Below are 12,486 nucleotides of genomic sequence, written 5' to 3' on the forward strand. Positions count from 1 at the left end.
GCTCTCTCCGGGGCTGACATTCTCCCTCTCGGACCCGGTCCCGTTGGGGATAGAGTTTTCGCCGTTGACGAGCCCGCCGCCAGCCCCCTTGAGGCTCGGCGCCTGCTGCGCCCCCGCCTCCTCCTCCAGGCTGCGCAGGACCAGGGGCAGCCGCGAGTCGCCCGCGCCGCCCTCCAGCAGCCCAAGGTTGCTCTCCTCGTACTTCGGGAGCGGCGCGCGCTCCTCCACGTGCTTGCGGAAGCACTTCCGGTTGGCGGCCGCACTCTGCACGGCTCTCTCTAGAATCTCCTTCTCCCCTAGCCGCAGTTTGATGGCCATCTTCATGCGCGCGGGAAGCTCGGGGCTCTTGAGCACGGCCTGGTCTTCCTGGAGAAGCGAGCACAGCGTCAGTGGCCGGAACCCACACCCGCGACGCTGCAGGGCAGGCGGGTCTGCGGAAGGCTCTAGAGCCCGACTGGGCATGCTCCGGGCCGGGTGCTGCCGCGGGCCTGTGGGTTCTGTCTGTGGCAAGTGGTTCCCCAATACCACCAGCGTAAGACTAGGGGAGACCTGCACCAGTTGGGGGCACAGGACAGGGAATCTCATGGCTCCGTCAGAAGTACCCTGTGGAGCGCTCTGTGGGGCCCAAGTGACCCTGCAACAGGCAGGGGCAGAGGGAGGGAAGGAAAGGAGGGAGGGAGAGGCTTGAGAAGGGGGTCTCTGGAGCCAGCGGCACAGTAGGCCCTGGGGCATAAAAGGAAACTGCAAGCATACGATTAGAAATTATACAAGAGTAATAATTTAAAATTTTGTCTCATCAGTAATGCCTCAACGTGACAGAGGGGTAAATATACACATATTACTTGGAAAAATACTAATTTTTTTTTACATATATTTAGTTGCTGCACGGTCTTGCCAAGCAGCTCAGACTCACGGTGATCCTCCTGTCCTCCCTTCCCAGCGCTGGGTTACAGGCGCTCACCACCATGCCTGGACTCGGGCCTACAGCACACCCTGGGGGGTGGGGGTGGGGGGCGCCTGGTGTGGCAGGCGGTGCCAGGGATGGAAGGCGCTTCCTGGACTTGCCTAAGCAGGCGCTTTAGTCCACTGAGTTATCTTGTTGGCCTCCTAAAATTCTAATTTTTAATGAAAATGTCAAATACATAATTATTTTGCTAAAAAAATTTAAATAATTTATATTTAGGAAGGAATCTGTTTATAAACCTGAGAAAGCACAAATCCCCATTTATCAATCTAATTACCTCAATTGTTGTTTTGTATGTTTTTAAAAGAAGAGATGCTCTATCTTCGAGAAACGACCAAAGTTTAACTTCATTTTCCCAGCTGACCGGAAACTCTGAGTTACCCAGGGTGAAGATTCTGTCAATTGCGTTCTCTCCTAGCAAATGTTCTTTTAGTTCCTCTGCAAGAAATACAAACAGCAATCTGTCGGCAGTGGAGAGCAGCACTGCTCCTTCCTTCAACAGTGGGTCACTTTAAAAATGTCACTCCCAACACCGGGTCTGGGGCTGATACTGCTGACCCGTTAGGCCAGGCCACTTCGGCCTCCCCAGGGCAGTCAGGGCTGAGTGCTGCATGAAGGACTGAGTCCATCCACTCCCGCCGTATGAGGCGTCCGGTTGTCTGTCTGTGAGATGCGCCAAGAGCCTCCAGACAGCCTCACACAGCTCGGCCTGCGAGGACGGGCCGTGGCCGGGCACAGCACCCCTGTGCTGCAAGGACTCGTTCTCCAGCCTGGGGCTCAGTCCCACTACGTGGGTCAGAAAGACCACAACCCAAGCACCGGAAATGCAAGCTTCACAACTTCGAGATCCCCTGCAGCTTAAAGCCCACCACTCATTCTTGAGCTCACCTCACAAGCACGCCACAGACCAAGAAAACAAGGGGACTGGAGAATTCTTAGCCATGGAAAGACTCTCAGGGACTCGAGTGGGAATTACAAATAAAGGCAGGTGTACAGTTCAGGTGTGTCCAGGGTACTTAAGGAAAAGCAGACCCCAGCTCTGGGCTAGAGTGTTTACTTCCTGCTGGCCCTCTGCTCCTAAGGACCAAGCATGCCCAGCGCCAGTCCCCACTCGCAGAAAAGCCAGCTTCTCCAACTACCGTGGCTCCAGGGCTCACAGCAAATGCCCTAGAGCTGGCACTATGTACAATTCAAATCGGGATCTGTGGCTGCCAGCAAACCAAACTTCTATTAGTGTCACATGGAGTAATTCAAAGAAACATCAATTGTCCTGACAGGACACACTGTCTTTTCTGACTGAAGAGAATAATTCAAGTTTTCTTAAAAAGAGAAAACAGATGTTATCTATGTTCAAAATGATATATTGAGTTGTATTAGCAAAAGAACAGGGTAGAATTCAGGATTTTTAAGTCTTCATTCTTCAGTTTTTAGTGTATATATGAAATGAGGAAGATTAAGGCAGCCCCTTGGAGGCAGAAGCGCCTCTGCAGAAGCCGAGGGCTAGCTGATTCTACCACCCGTTCTCGTCAGCCCTAGTCTTCTTTTCAAGGAGGGAAAGTAGGCTGGCAGGAGGTTGAGGCAGGAGGACCGCAAGTTCAAACTCACCCTGGAAAACTTAGGGACTTGGTAAAATCCTGTCCCAAAAGAACAAAAAGTGTGGAGGGGCGGTGAGGATGCAGCCCAGCATACTGAGCTCGGCTCAGATCTCCAGAGAAACAAAGCTGACAGGCTGGAATGAGGCAGTCCGGCAGCCAGAGCCCACGGGCCGTGGCTCCTTGGCCAGGAAGGGCATTGCAGCCCTTGCACCCTCCTCCCCTGCAGCGCCCTGGCTAGCACTGGCTCCCTCCAATGTCACTCTGCCCAGACCTCTGGGCACTAGCAGTGTCCTGACCCGAAGACCAGCCACAGGAAGCTAGGAAATTGACGAAATGTGTGTGTGTAGGTGGGACTGGGCCTCAGTGCCTCCAGCCAACAAGCTACCTCAGTCCTGAGGAAAACATCCTGTCTGGTTCAGGCCAGCTATTAGCTTCTAGGCAACCTTGTGTCATTGGAGTTAGCCTTGCCCATCAGGCAGACTAGCGACCACCTAGCCCAGCTTTTGTCTTCCTATCTTTCTCATTCCTGTCGCCATGTCTCCCCAGGTAAAACCGTACACAGTAAGATCGAGGCATCCCTAAAGCAGGGGGCAACTGGGGCTGGAGTCTAGCTGCATACCCGCCTGGCCCAGCAACCCACCCCATGTGAACTAGAGTTTCTCCACTGCTGAAATGGGAACACCTACCTCACAGGGCTGATAAGATGAACATAATGTACCACATTTAGCATCGTGCCCGGCACTAAGTGCTCCACAAATTACAGGAATTAGCATCGCCATCGTCTCTCTTAATTATACATTCCTTGAGAATATGAACTGTGACATTCAATTCTGCATTCCTATATTATGCAAGAAAGGTCCAGGTAACCTTAACCCATGGTTCGCTGAACTGAGTGCTCAACTACAACGAAGGACACCCGAAGCCCACTGAATGCCAGCAACAGGGTAGCTCTGACAGGACCCTTCCACACTCACCCTGGCCACCGGGTAGCTGGCGCTTAAACTTCCCATGCTGTGGGACTGTTTCTTCTCCCTGCAGCCTGATGTCAAGCTCTGGACTTGTGCAGCCTTCTCCAAGCCCCAAACATGAAGCCAGGGCCAGAAACAGCAGGGCACAGCCACCTTGGTCAGCCCCAACCAGGGCCACCCTCTCCTGACACCCACAGCTCCCCCAGGGACTCGCACTGCCTGTTCAGGCATCACCATCCTCGCCTGCCTTCTTGTCTTCCCACACACTCTGTTCTGCACAGGATTCAAGGTTGTTTACAACAACAACAAAACACACACACACACACACACACACACACACACACACACACACTAGAAATGAAACCTTAGGACTAGGAGTAATTTTAGGGTGAAAAATTAGAGCACCACCTCCCAGACCACCCGAAACCCCAAGGGGCTTGTCTCAGGCACATAGAAAAGCTGGCCGTCAGCACCTAGAGCTCTTTCTGGGACTGAACTGAAGCAGGAGGCTGCAGCTGAGAAGCCCCACGTCCCACGCAGGATGTGTGCAGTGCCACTTATCCAGCGGATGCCTGGGAGGCGGCATTTCCAGGACAAATAGGATCAGGTTTTTTATTCCCCAATACTGCTAACTCCCCTTTTCCCAAAGGTGCTTTAGTTTTAAAGCCATTATCATAATGTGAACCTTTATGCTTTATATTTCCATGAGTTTAAAAAGAAAACCATCTTTTCCCTCTTTCCTGAAATGATTACCTTCAGTCATGCAGAATACTCGGAGAAAAGCCAGAAGCTGAGCAGAGATAGGCGGCTCCGTAAAATGTAGTGCAAAAACACTGGACCTGAGAAGAGCCAGAAGAAAGGTCAGGTGCAGATGTGCCCCACTTGGTGTCTCAGGGACAGCTGAACAGGGAGGGCCGTGACACCCACAGCACAGCAGGACACACGCGGCAGGGCTCCAGCCTGGACAGCCATATCTGGCATGGCCCACCTCTGCCAGCACCCATCAGTGGGCAGCTCCGTCCTGGGGCTCATCCTCATATTAAGAGAATTAACTTGATTATGGTTCTTAAAAATGTTAATAATAATTTATAAGTTGACACTTTAATCAAATATTGACAAGTTCAATAAAAAGAGCCAGATAAGCCATTTTCATTAAGAATGGTTCCTCTGTTCCCAGGAGGACTAGTAAAGCATAATTTTTATCTTCTGAATCATTTTACTCAACTTCAAGAAAATCCTAAAGAATTTAGCCAGAAATTCTTGAGGATCATAACTTCATTATAGGAACTACTGGAGGCAAATAACTAAATGAAACAAATTGATCCAGGTCATTAACCTTTTCAGGGTGAAAGACACTAATGACACCAAAGCACTCATTTAACTGAAAGAGGACCACAGGCCCTGTCCCCAGAACTGACATGAGTGTCCCCCAACATGGCTGTGTCCATGTGGACCTGCTGGCCAATGTCACCATGCAGCTGAGTGTAGCAGGGATCAAGGGGTTGGTACAAGCTGCCAAAGTGGGACAGTGTTGGAGCACACCGAGGGAAGGAACCCTGCCCAGCCGGAGGCTGCGGGGGGGGGGGGGGGGGGGGGGGGGGGGGCAGGTGTACGTACGTTGGGATGCCCGCGCGCGCCAGGACCTCAGCCTTCATGGCATACAGCCGGTCGCTTTTACTCACGCCGAGCTTTATTTTCACTCTGTCATGTGTGTTGTTGTCAAAGAAAAAGCCACTGTGGATCACAAACTCTGCATTTGACCGGGTGCCATAAAAAATGTAAATCTGAGATGCAGCAAAAAGAAAACAGAGGGCATAAAACAGACTCAGCTGCACAGAGACACACCCTCCCGGGAGCCCGACAACCGGCTGGACCTGAGTGACTCACACTCCCTCTTCTCCAGCTCAGACATGGTGGGTCGAGCACCCATACCCACCCTAGTGGTCAAAGGAAGCCACGGAGCTGGGGCACTGACCCAGGGCCTCACGGGCAGACAAGGAATCCCAGCCCTGGAGAGCGCTGGGCCTCGGGGCTACCCTCTCATTCCCAGGCTGGCCAGGATGCTTCTTCAGGCCTGCACTAAGAATGCACCCCCTCCCTCCAGGACAGAAGTCCCTCCTGGAACAGGAGTGCAGAGCAACACCTATCAGAAATCCACTTCTACATCCTGGGCAAGTCTGCACCTAGCAGGAACCTCACAGACTTTTCTAAAAAAAAGAGCAGATCAACACTGACTTAAAACTAATTTTGCACTTGGCTCCACTGGAACGCCCTGACCTAAACGTAGGGAGTCAGAGATGTGGATTTTCAAGTTGACTAAAAAGCTTGCCCTTGTGCCTGCACAAACTCGGATGCAGACTGAAGTTGGTGCCACCTGGATACTGCTGCTTAAATATTGCACCTCTACAGAGAACCGTCGCACGAAGAAATAGAAGCAACGCAGGCTAGGAAATAACCCATTTTAGTGTCCTAAGATGAATTTAATTTTCAGGTAACACTGTCAGAGGTCAACGGTGCAATAATTGTGGTAAATCCTTTTTCTTTGTGAGCCAAAGCAGATTATGTTTATTACAGCTTTAAGTCTCGAGAAGTGCTCAGAAAACAAACTATCCGGAAGACGAGCTCTCCTCCCAAGTCAGTACCCTCTCCAGTGACCACACACCCCTTGCCTGGGGCCAGCCATGTCCCATGGGCTGCTGCGTGACACCCACCTGCTCTCCGGCCCGAAAGTCCTGCAGAGCCACACACTCACAGCGGTCGTCCTCCAGGTTGTAACCGGTCGTGATCTGGCCATGGAGAAAGGAACAAGACAACAATGAGGGTCCCGAGTTTGTTCCAGCAATGAGAGGGTAAAAGCTGCCCAGATGTCCTGAAGAGGTGCCCGCGCAGGTCTTTCCACTAGCACCACGCAGAGAACACACCCACTCAGGTCAGCCTCCACCGAGGTGACGCCCCTGATGCAAAGGAAGCGCTCCTGGGGAAGCCAGTCACTTACTTACTGGGCATCTCTCATGGGCCTCAAACAAGCACATGCTCTTACCACACCCCAACAGCAGTAGGCGACACGGGGACACATGGAGCAGGCCTTGTACCTATCCATGGTCACCTGGGAGCAGCAGGACCCTGGCAGACCCCCATTCACTTGCAAGGGTTTGGCCATTAAGGAGCTGAAGTGAGGTTTCTATTGGATACAGAATCAGGGGACAAGAAAAGCTCTATTTCTGAATCAAATATTTTACTCTGCCACTAGAAAATGTGCCGCTTCTGGGTAGGAAGGGCAAAGCACCCCAGCCTCCACTGCATGGCTCAGTGGCCGAGGGCTCACCGAGCACACAAGCCCTGGTTTCCGTCCCCAGTTCTTCCTTACTCCTTTTTTCCTGCCCAGCGTTTCTGAGGCCACCACAGCATAGCACACCCTCTAGCTACCTCCTAAATCAGTGTCTTCCCTAAGGCCCCATTTCCACGAGAGCCAGGCAATGCCATGGACTTGGCGCCAAGGTCACAAGGAAATAAATGCACCTGACCAACCAGCATTTTATTACCCACATTTCTTTTGGCTCCCCTCCCCCCTCCCCCCTTCCCCTCCCCTCCCCCTCCCCCTCCTCCCTGGCCCTCATTCTTCTTGCCTAGCTTGGCCTTGGAATCTAGTCCTGCTGTCCTCCACGCTAACCATACCACATGCCCCCCCCCTTCAGAACAACACCCAAATTCCCCAGTGAGGCCAATTCCAGAAGGCCCACATCTTCCTTGGATTTGTGCACACGGCTCCCGCCAGGCCCGGCCGCTGTCTTTGTGTCCCCCTACCTGGAGCTCCTTCTCCTGCTGCTCAGCTTTAAGACTGAGGAGACTGGGCCCCCTCAGGGCAGTCCCTCAGTGCTCTCCTCTGCCCTCCTGGGCTCTGCCCTCTCCTTTCCAGCCACATGTGTGAACACCTGCCATCCTTGGCAGGCAGTGGCCCTGGTGCCCCACACATGGCACCTAACACTTGACCCTCTAAGACTTCCTTGAGGCATGAACCCCCCCCAGGGGAAAGAGCGGGCCCCAACTTAGGGTCAGTGCTGTTTAGCACCTTGTCTCACAGGACAGCCTCATTGGCTCTGTGGATCCCGTACCAATGAACCTATCACTTCATCCCAGGAATCAAGGCTGTCTGCTAATAAAGGCAGTGACGTGGATCCACACCACCGCCGCGGGACAGAAGGCCACCAACACTCATCTTTAAACCCTGCCCCTACATGCTTCTGTTCTGCAAAGACCAGCGAGAAAACGAAAGCAGCGAAGGCAGAGGAAGCCAAGTACTCTAGAGCAGTTTGCACTCACAGGACACATTCAGCATTTGAACCCGATTAGAATTGGCTCCTTGAAGCTCCTGCCCAAAGTCAGGTTCAGGTGTGGACCCCAGAGGACCACCCTGATAACAAACAGTGCAGAACAAGGGGCTGCCCTTTCTTGAAAGCTGTGCTCCCCGCTTCTCCAAACTGGGACCTGCTAGCAGCCGAAACAGGAGGGAGGGACAGCAGGAAGGGAGGACGGGAAGGGAGCACAGTGCACTGTGTGATGAGGACTCACATGTCCCCTTCTGACAGCAGGTCCATGACCACCCCCACACGTGCTCCTCAGCGGGGGCACGGCGCCCAAAGGTTGTGTGTGGAGCTTCTCTGTGTGGCGCTGCCCAACACTTCCTCTAGGGTGCTGTCAAAGCGCATCTCAAGCAACCCCCCACACGGGGCAGGAACTCCATTAGTGTACCTCTATGAAAGAACGTGGAGGTTTCTCAAAAATCTAAATTGGAACTACCATGTGATCCAGCAATCCATGCACTCTGGCATACACTGGTGGGAAGGGAGCCAGCCCGGGAGGCCACGTACACTGCAGCCCACTCAGGGCAGCTGGGCCAGGGGGTACTGGGGACCCGCAGTAGGTGGTGAGTGAAGGCATCCCACAAGTGGGGCAACCTGGCTTGAACGGAATCATGTCACTCTCAGGACAACAGGTGGAACTGGAGGATATCAAGTCATCTGCCATATGCCAAACAAGAAAAGGCAAGTACTGTGTGTTTTCTCACATGTATGGAAACTAAAATAAAAAATGGCTTGACAGAAGAGGGACCATTGGGGAAAGCGGGGAGACGCTGTACGAGCATCAAGGGGAACCCATTCATCTGCATGACTGACAGGCCATGAGTGATGACGGGGTAGCATGGCCGGGGGGGCAGGGCTTTCCCTAAAGGCCCCCCCAAGGTCTCTGCCGAAGCCTGGAATGACAGCTGCCCAGGGAACCCACAGCCACAAGTGTCCCAGTGTCCAGACTGCTGCAAAGGCCAGTCCCCAAGGCAGGGACAGGTCAAGAATGCTGATCCCAGCACTGCTAGGCAGTCACATGGTCATTCTGCCCTCCCTCACCCAGCCTCATGTGACACCCAATATCCCTCCCAGCTAACTGGCCTACAAATACTTGTCATCGACAGCCCATTCCAGGCCTGAGCTAAGCCTCGGGAAGTGGTGCAACAAGGAGCAAGGAGCCTAAAATCTAGACATAGCCCTGCAGGTCCTCAAGTGCGTGCGGTGGTCGTGTCCCCTGGCAATTCTGGAGGGGGTGGAGTGTGCAGGCAGCGCCAGGGTACCCAGGGCTGAGGCAGCGGCCCGCTGTGGGCTCCTGGCTCTCATCCCCAGCACAGAGCTGACCTAGCAGGAAGGGCGCAGTGCGCAGCTCCCCAACACGGACAGTGGGAGGGCTGTGGGCCATTTTCATTTTCTTTTTCTAATTTTCTCCAAGTAAGTATCGTATTTTCATTATTGTAGCAGAAAAGAAATGAAGTAATACATGCTCATCAAATAAAATTCAGAAAACAATATAATCTCATTAACAATTTGAAAAAAAACAATTTCTTTCTGCTCTTTTTTTCCTACTATATGGAACGTATACATATCACTGATATATGTATTTTACATTCATCTATTCACCACTTGTGAATTTATTCAAAAAATACCGGCATGGGATGTACCTGCCTTGTGGGCTCTGCTTCCTGGGGGAGGGGCCGAGGGGATGGGGATGGGAGGACTGCGATACAGACACATTCCCGAAATGTACAGACGACAGTGAAGCAGAGTACAACTGTCCGGACAAAAATGGGAAAGCCACTGGACAGAAAGGAAGGGCTTTCATGGTGGTGCATGCCTCTAATTCTAGTGTTCTAGGAGGCTGAGGCAGGAGGATGTCAAGTTCAAATGCAGTCTGGGTAACTTAGCAACTCAGTGAAATTCTGCCTCTAACTGAAACGTAAGAAAGGCTGGGGATAAAGCCTGGTACAAAGGCCTGGCAGTACACCTCCCACCAGACAGGTGAGGCGTGCGAAAGGTGCGCAGGGCAACGCCCCCCACGCTGGTCTGGCTGGGATGCTGAGGCAACACGGCTAGGCACAGCCAGCTGTGTGAGGTGGGCATGTCCTGGCAGCGACAGCCGGGTCACACCCCTGTGCTGTGGTGTACTAGGCACAGGCTGCAAGCCGGGCCATGTGGTTGTCTTTCCCTTTGAGACCGGAAGCTGAATGTTTTCATGTTTCAAGTCACAGAAGGGGAGACCCCGGAGGAGACCCCGGCTGGGCTGCACGTGGGTCTGCACCGTCCTCGCCCTGCCCAGTGAGTGCCCCATACCACATACTGGAGCTCACACAGTGGTCTCTGTACCATCTCTGGCTGCCCTTCTCCTATCAACTGAACGAGAGGATGCCGGCCGGGGACATGAGGTTGGACGACTCGTGCATGATGTAAGCCCGTATTTCTCACAGGGGTCCATTCTCAGTGGGAGAGCCAACCACAGGCCCCCTTGCAACCTGTGCCCAGTACAGCTGCGGCCCATGCAGTCGCTGGCACACGCCCACCTCATGAGGCCCTGACCCTCCAAAGCCCACCCACTCCCCAGGCTGCACAGTCTTGGGGGCTGCTCTGAAGTCACTGCCACAGGCAGGATGCTGCGCTCCCCACCCGGGTTCTGGGACTCGGCTCCCAGCACACAGCGTTGCTGGGTTACAAATGTCTACCTACTCGCTCAGCGCGAGCCCAGATAACTAACAACAAGAGGAGATCAACCGCACAGACGCACACAGAAGAAAGAGAAGCTCTCTTGAAAAGCCGAGCCTTGTTTTCAAATGTCTTATTTTAAAAAAGAGATTAACTCTTAATGTGTATGAGATACAACTTCAGTGTTAAAACAGGATTTCTTAAATCCTACACATGAGGTGCCCATGAAGTCCTAGGACGACAACAGGAAACAGTTCAACAAAGGCTGAGCTCGCTCTGCCAGGGAACCACCACTGCGATGGGCGCTGCACCTGAAGCCCTGCCAAAGGGCGGGGCCCTTCTGCCAGCACAGGGAGGTTGCAAACTACATGATTCGCACCAAGGAAAACTGGCGAGAGTTGCCAGCGGTCTGTTATTTTTATTTTGACATAAACTTTAAAAAGCACAGACCAGCAGCATCCCATCTATAAGGCATCTCTGAGCAGGGGAGTACCCAGGCCAGGCATGGAGGGTGGGGGTGCCTCAGGCATCAGCAGCACTGGGCCCCAAGGCCACGCGCTCCCCTTCCCTAGACTCCCTGCAATTGTTTGTTCACAGCAAAGCATTTTTTCTTTAATCTCAGAAGTAAAAAATAAACTCTAATGATCAATCAAGTTTGGGAACCAATGATCTGGTCCAAAAAAAGGCAAAGAGAACTAGAGAGCTGGGTATTTTAAGAGCTATGAAAATTTTTTAATTTCAAGCTTAGGATCAGTTAAAAATATCTCTGAAGGAGAAAAAAATATATATAAAATTATATTCATTAATGAAAATATAAAACATGCTGCTTTTCTTAGTATTGCTAATTAAATTAAGCATACCCAAATTAAGGCAAAATCTATTCTCTCTTGCTACAACTGAAATACTCTTAAGACTCCAGGAACACTTGCTGCTGGCCCTCCCCGTCAGCAGGGGGGCGGGACACTCCCTGAAGGGCCTCGCATGCGGGACACGTGTTCTGGGGTCCTGGGCCCCTGATGGGAAGGAACTGCTTAGGCACCTCTTTAATGTATGCACAACACTAATAACAAGAAAGCTGGGGTCACGAAATGGTGAACAAAACACAACCAAACCAGTGGGCAAGTCTAATGTTTAAAATTCTACAATTATCTGGCGTTTATCACGTGTCCCCAGCTCCGAGAAGCCTCCAAACTGGATTGTGGCTTCAAACCTGCATCCAACAGAGAAACCCACCCTCCACCCCTCAAGCCGCAGCCACCGGAAGCCCCGCCCCCACCTCCAGCCGCGTGGGGGGCTCATGGAAGGTCGGAGACAGGGAAGCGACAAGTGGAAGGGAGTCCACGAAGAAAGGAATGCAAGGGGAAAACTGGGAGGGTCTTCAGGAAATCAGTACTTTTAAAAGAATCAAAATAAAGGTGCTTTGGTTTAGTCTGTGGTACAGCAAGTTGAGAAAATGAATGCGGGCTGGAATGTCAATGATGGCTCAGCAAATAAACGTCCTTGGCTTCCGCGGGGCTGAAAGACTCAAGCTCCGGGTTCTGGGCGAGAAGTTAGCAAGAGTGGTCGAGAAAACCCAGGAGTGGGAGGAACCCCCTCAGTCCCGCGTGGGGGGGAGGGCCGACAAGGGGACAAAAGCACAGGAAGTGGCTGTCACAAGCCTCCAGACAAAGCCCAGGGGAGATGGTTACCAGGCCGTTGGTGTGGTTACACATGTCCCACAAGGGGATCAGGGCCAGGGTCACCCGGGAGCCGTCCTCCGTGGGAACTTGGTTTTGTCGCGTCATAACAGAAGAGACCGCCCACCTGCAACGAGCAGAAGGAAGCAAGTGAATTTGGAGCCTTCAGAAGCCACTGCAGTGAGCAGGAACCAGAGGCAGCCCGCAGCCTACGGTTAGCGGGCCACTCCCTGAGGAGCCTCTTCTTAAATACCAAAAGCAACA

At 52.6% G+C, this 12,486-nt stretch overlaps 1 protein-coding gene across 1 annotated transcript in view; it reads right to left on the bottom strand.

The window, feature by feature from the left end:
* Window positions 1-12,486, bottom strand: part of Setd3 (SET domain containing 3) — a 75,912-nt gene that overhangs the window by 8,220 nt on the left and 55,206 nt on the right. Inside the window, exons 7-12 of the mRNA XM_012515569.2 lie at window positions 12,235-12,349; window positions 6,239-6,313; window positions 5,145-5,311; window positions 4,281-4,366; window positions 1,242-1,402; window positions 3-366 (exon numbers count right to left, since the gene is read on the bottom strand). Of these exons, the coding sequence (XP_012371023.1) occupies window positions 3-366; window positions 1,242-1,402; window positions 4,281-4,366; window positions 5,145-5,311; window positions 6,239-6,313; window positions 12,235-12,349 (968 nt within the window). The remainder of the gene's footprint in view (window positions 1-2; window positions 367-1,241; window positions 1,403-4,280; window positions 4,367-5,144; window positions 5,312-6,238; window positions 6,314-12,234; window positions 12,350-12,486) is intronic.

This window comes from Octodon degus, unplaced genomic scaffold (genome assembly GCF_000260255.1).
Source record: "Octodon degus isolate 3935 unplaced genomic scaffold, OctDeg1.0 scaffold00070, whole genome shotgun sequence".
Classification (NCBI taxonomy): Eukaryota; Metazoa; Chordata; class Mammalia; order Rodentia; family Octodontidae; genus Octodon; species Octodon degus.